At 39.5% G+C, this 6,481-nt stretch overlaps 1 protein-coding gene across 1 annotated transcript in view; it reads right to left on the reverse strand.

Moving 5' to 3' along the window:
• Positions 1-1,497, reverse strand: part of LOC119366411 (disease resistance protein Pik-2-like) — a 6,155-nt gene extending 4,658 nt beyond the window's left edge. Inside the window, exon 1 of the mRNA XM_037632143.1 lies at positions 640-1,497. Coding sequence (XP_037488040.1) covers positions 640-1,493 — 854 coding nt within the window. The 5' untranslated portion in view covers positions 1,494-1,497. The remainder of the gene's footprint in view (positions 1-639) is intronic.
• Positions 1,498-6,481: the final 4,984 nt, after the last annotated feature.

Below are 6,481 nucleotides of genomic sequence, written 5' to 3' on the forward strand. Positions count from 1 at the left end.
ACCATAAGACACTTGTATGAGGGTGGTTGGTTCAGTACATATGGCATTATTATCCATTCTTATTTATTATATGCAACATTATCCTAATCTCGCGTGACAAACAATTACCTTACAATGATTAGAGATGCTATAATAAATTCAGTTTTTGGCTTTCTCTTCTGGGAGACATACCTGACTCTCTTCTCCATGGCCATGCAAGTGTCCACCCAAAGACTAAATGAAAATTTTGGTATGTGCCACTCTCCAGTTTTGATATTACATGGCTGCCACTAGAATTTCATGTATTGTGTATGTGCCACTAACCCTTGCGAAGAATTTTTCACAAGACCCAGCGCGACTTGCTGTGAGGTTAGCCACTTGTTGCGGCCTTGCGGGTTTTAGTACGATTTGCGGGGTTTATGTTTATATGATTTGCGGGTTTATGTTTATATGGTAGCCGTAACTTGTTTATGTCCATATGATTTGCGGGTTTTATCTTATATCTTGATCCCATAAATGACAAGCTATACACACTTCCCTTTTCTTTCATTGATTATTGTGTGAGAACTTTGAGATAGGTTAAACTTAATAGACAAAATGATAAATTAAACAACTAAGTAATATGTAGATATATAGCTTGTGTGTGTTTATATGTAGTACCTCTTGTCCTTGAGAAGCTCCTTGAGCATCCTGGTGAGGTCGCTTTCATCCTTGTCGTCGACGCCATGAAGGGGGTTCTCTTCCTTGATGCCTTGTGCATTCTCTGCTTTCGCCTGCACGATCTGTCGAAGAATGCGCCTCAGCAATCCCTCGAGATCCTTGGTGCCGCCGAACGCCTGGGACACGGACACTTGCGCTTGGTGTGGGAACTCCACCTCCAGCTTCCGGCACACCTCTATCGCCAGTGTGGTCTTCCCGAGTCCACCAAATCCAACGATGGAGAACACCTTGAGATTCTTGTCACCCACCGCCCTCACCATGTTGGACAGTTTATCAGCCTGCTCCGTGATGCCGACGAGATGGTCAGGGTCGTTTGCTGCCGGCCGGCCGAACGCATGGCGGAGCACGGGGGTAGGAGCGGCTATAGAAGAAGTAGTGCATCGCAGTAGCGCCTCACGGCTGACGCCGTAACGCGCATGGCGCTCACTGATCACGACGGCACGGGCGCGGAGCTCCTGGATCTCACGAGCCAACCGACGGCGAGGGAAGAGCGTCGCGAGGACGCGCTTGGACCAGACGAGGAAGCGGTCTCTCGGCCGGCACCGGATGCGGAGGATGTAGAGGTGCACGCAGTCCTCGGCGTCGTAGGCAAGCTCGCGGACCTGCTTCATCCACACCCGGATGAAGTGGTCAACGGCGCCCTCCTCGGCGTCGGACAGCATGCGGAGGATGGCGTTCATGGTGTCCAGCTCGTCGCTGAGCTCAGCCACCTGCCCTCCGACGCCGCGGAGCTGCTGGTACTCCTCGCCCACAAACTGCCCGACGATGGAGACAAGCTGCGTTGCGGCCTCCATTCTCCCTCTCTCGATTCTCTGGACTCTTTGGAAGGGTGGATATGGCTGGATCGGAGATGGGGAGAACATAGAAAAGGGAGAAAAAGACGAGCCGTTGGCTGACACCAGTGCATTATATTCTGAAGAAAACTTGCATCACCAACAGCCATGGCCAGCTAGAACGCACATCATCGACCTAAAATATAGTCTTATTTCGAACGACTCGGCTTATGAGTTGACTTCCCAATGGGAAGAAAAGTGTACCTTACCAACCGAATATTTATTAGGTTTCAATCTACAATTTCAAATCTCGATCTTGTTCAGGTTGCACTATGAACCCAGAAAACCTTTCACAATAGAGGTAATACCATCGGGAGTCATACAACTTGCGCTCGATGTTCAGTTTGGTGCTAGGACTTTGAAAATACGGAATTGCAGTCACTCAACTTGACTCAAGCGTGCACATACGGTCACAAGATACACACACAGGCGTATTGGTGTGTATGACCCCACCTGTCATTGACTGGACGTGCTCGACCGAGGTTTTATTGCACAAAACACCCTTGCAATTCTTTATTCATGGGAAAGCTGACCACCGTGATATATTTTTTGCACAAAACCACTTCATGTTTTTTATCTGCAGGGAAGTCAAACATTGTACTGCGAAAATTAACGCTAAAACATGGGGCGCACCAAGGACTCAACACAATACCCGGGACTACCACATTAGCATGTCTAGCCACTACACGGATCGCATTCAAATGCCTGATGAGGATAAAAAGTCTATATGTACTGGTACATGTCCCACCTGTTATTATATTATAGAATGGAAATTAACATAAATAAGTGTAGCTATCAAGTCTTGAACTCACGACCAGAGGCTAGCCCAAAAAACGACCCCAATATGCACCTGCATATGTCCACAATCCATAACTAGCGAGATATGAATTTAAATTTCATTTTTTTAGTGAAGGATATGAATTTAATAGGACAGAGGCCCTCGTGCAGCCCATTTCGCACCTGTTCGTCTTTTTAGAAATATGTAGATAGTATGTAAATTATAATTTCTGTAATAAAAATAATCATTAAAATATTTGTGTGTTATAAAAATTGTACATACAAATGAATAACCTACTTTCAAAAAACAGTATATGTTATTTAAAAAATGTTTCCATATATAAATTAATATTTATGATTTATAAAACATGTTTGTATGTTAAACAAATATTCATAATATAAAATGTAAAATGTTGATATGAATATTGAATCATGTATGATATTTAAGTTATATATTTTTAAATGGGCCATAGCATCTGCTGCCCATTTGAACTGCACATTTTTTCTCATCATGTAGATATAATGTTGTCATCCATAGCAGACATCCAAACTTGATGGTTGGAGTGGCTAGACTCACTAATGTTGCTAGAGCGTGACGCGTGTTTGAGACCTTGCGCGCATGAATTTTAGGCATTAATTGTTGCAGTACAGTGCTCTGCTTTTTTGCAAATAAAAAAACGCGAGGGGTATTCTTATAAAAATGCGTCATAGTGGTCGGCTTTTTCATGAATAAAATATACAAGGGTGTTCTTTGCAAAAATGCATCTGCTGAGTGATAGACAGGTGGGGCCTATACACGGATATGCACGCAAAGGTATTTTGTGACCGCATGTGCACGCTTGAGTCAAGTTATGTGACTACAATTCCGTATTTTTAAAGTTCTAGCACCAAACTGAACATCAAACGCAAGTTCTATAACTACCGGTGATATGAGAAACTCAAAACGGTGCCCGGGCTCATCTGCTCCCTCTCAGCAAAAAATTCAAAAAAATACTAGAAAAATTCAAAAAATTCTAAACTTTTTTGTGGTGGTAGATAATTTGATGCGTGAGGTGCGCCCCAAAATTCAACTTATTTGGACATCTGAGCAGCTCTCGGCAAAAAAGACAAATCGGGGTCAAAACAGTGCGTGAACAGTACACATTTTTACAGACCCTGATTTTGTCTTTTTTACCGAGAGCTGCTCAGATGCTCAAATGAGTTGAATTTCGGGGCGCACCTCACACGTCAAATTATCTACCACCACAAAAAAGTTTGGAATTTTTTAAATTTTTCTAGTATTTTTTTTGATTTTTTTTCTATGCGGGGGTGCCGATTAGCCGCACCCCCGGTGATATTACCTACCTCTTCACAATACTTCACACCTTCTTAATTAACTGCTTTTCACCTCAGTTTGTCAGTCATCGCCTTTTTTTTTACTAATGGTTTCTTAGTTGAATTTTACTCATAGTTTTGTTAGTCATCAGGGTCATCAGATTTTCTTGTTGTCTCCTCTTTCCATATGACTGAACTTAAGACATGCATCAACTATAATATCAGATTGCTCACTAAACTATGCCCGATTTACTAGAATCTTTAAACTATTTTGTGCAGTTTAAATTTTGGACCAAAAATTTGAACTTAAAACTAAAACAGCAAGTTCCGCTCATACTATATGTCATTTCAGTTCATGTTTTATGAGATTGGTCAATGTAATATGTTTGATTTACTGTAATTGTTTCGTTATTATTTCGGCAACATAATAAAAATTTGAATAGCACAGAAATATTGAAAAAAATGTGTAGTAGATCAAGCGTAATCCGTAACAATGTGGTAAAATCTGAGCTAAAACTTACATACAGTTCGAGAGAATGTTTTAGTTTCAAGTTCAAATTTTGGGTTCAAAATTCAAAGAACACATAAAAGTTTTTCAATTCAGTCAAAAGATGGTAATAATTTGCTAAAGTTAATATACCATTTGAGAAAATTGTCGCTTTAATTTCAATTTGTAAATTTGATTTAAAAATATAAAGTCCACTTAAAATATGAGAAAAATCTAGTAAAATAAAAAATAAGTCAATACATAAATTTGTAATATTTTTGCAAATTTGAAAACTTTCGCCAAATTAGTGAATTATTTTTCAAATCCATGAATATTTTTTAAATGCATTAATATATTAGAATCCACAAAAAATTTAAAAATTATGAAAAAAAAATCTAAATCCACGAACTTTTTCCAAATCTGTGATGAACTTTCAAATTCATGATTTTGTTTTCAAAATCGATGAACTTTTTTCAAATACGTGAACTTTTTTGAATTTACAAACTTTCAGAAATCCTTTAGCTTTTTTTGAACTCATGAAATTTTTTGAATTCATTATTTTATATTTTGCATTCTGGTCAACCGGTCAACCATTGATCGTGCGAACCTGGTGGATGCGTCCTGGCGAGCGAGCACGTCGCGTGTGATGGGTCGGCCCATGATTGTGGAGCGCGTGGGCGCCAGTTGGCTCTCCCAGCGCCTGAAGCACTTAGAGGAGCTTTCTAAACTAACCGAAGCTCTCTTTCGATTCATTTGAGCCTAGACGAACAAATCCTCCAACTTCAGCCCAAACCATATGTCGGCTTTTGTTTGGGCACATCTTGCTCGTGCTAGTGCCCTCTCTCTCTCTCTCTCTCTCTCTCTCTCTCTCTCTCTCTAAGATCTGATTACCATCGGTGATCCTAAAGAAAAATAAGGGATCCTCCTTTTCAAAGTAAGCAAATATATGAATTTATAAGGGATCTCCATTGTGATACCTTTGAAAATGCAACTATTTCGAATCATATTCCACTTACAAAAACCATGTATGATTAGATGTACAGTCATTGGGTTTATGCTCCTGTGACTTACACACCACATGCTTGCAAAAGCTACACACCCTATGTGGTTAATACCACTTTCTTCATAGGACCCATGGGTGGAAGGTTGAAATCTCCGCATAGTGTGTAGTTGCAGAGGTCGGGAACACAGTAGGACACCCAGTCACACATGGCACCTTCTTTGCATTTTGCCCTACCCCTTTGGTTATACCAGTCACTGCATGAGCTGCTGCAAGTGTCGGGACTACATATGATGTTGTCAATGGTGGGGTGATAAATGGTTGGCAACCTTTCCAATCTGCCATGTCTGAAAAGCATCTGTGTGAAAAACACCCATTATTACTATAATTTTCTATGATGGATCGCTAGAGCAAGTTGTTGCATGAATACACTATACCTGATGGTAGCATGAAGAAAGTGAGGGTCATGAGTAGCGTAAGTGTTGCCCTCATCTTGGTAATGTTGTGGTGTTTATACGAGTTGGTGATAGTTGTCTTGGTAGATTGTGATGGAGAAATTATGCAATGGCAATCATTATATAATGAATGAGATATGAATGGTTGCTGATGTAATTGAGAAATTCATTGAGTAATAAAATGGTGACAAATTAATGGCAATTAAATGCATTAAATTTTCTCTAGATACACATATACCAAAAATCTAGTTAATGAATTGTAGTATAGCAAGGAAGTGCAAGTTTAGACCTAGATCCTAGTTCTCAGGCTAGGTAGTTTTGCACTAAACAATAGGAAAAGGCCTACCTTTTGCACACAAAATTTAAATTGCCTTTATTGATATGAAAGACATGGATCTAACTCCTTTAATTTATGTGACATTGTTTTTCCTAACAGGTGTTCAAGATAGGGCTTTAATGTTCCACTTCCTTTTCTACCTTTTCTAAGTAAAATGTGTCTTGATGAAACCTAAATAGCTGGTTCTATTTATGTTTAACGTGTTTAAGACATGTCTTATAAAATGTGTTGAGGGATATGGTGTGGTAATATAGCATGTTCATCAGCTGGCATATCTTCAAAATTCTATAAATTTTTAATGTCTCGCTAGGTGACCTATTTATATCTTTGGTGGTTTGGTAAGACCAAATAGTAATTTCAGGAATTTCAATGTATATATAGGCCAGGGCAAGAAATTTGAGGGTGCATTTTGAGTTTATTATAACTATGGCAACACCAGATGAAGGAAATATGCCCTAGAGGCAAAAATAAAGTTGTCATTTTATATTTCCTTATATCATGATAAATGTCTATTATTCATACTAGAATTGTATTAATCGGAAACTTGATACATGTGTCACTACAGGAATCAGGAACTTT

This window comes from Triticum dicoccoides, chromosome 2B, assembly GCF_002162155.2.
Source record: "Triticum dicoccoides isolate Atlit2015 ecotype Zavitan chromosome 2B, WEW_v2.0, whole genome shotgun sequence".
NCBI classification, from domain to species: Eukaryota; Viridiplantae; Streptophyta; class Magnoliopsida; order Poales; family Poaceae; genus Triticum; species Triticum dicoccoides.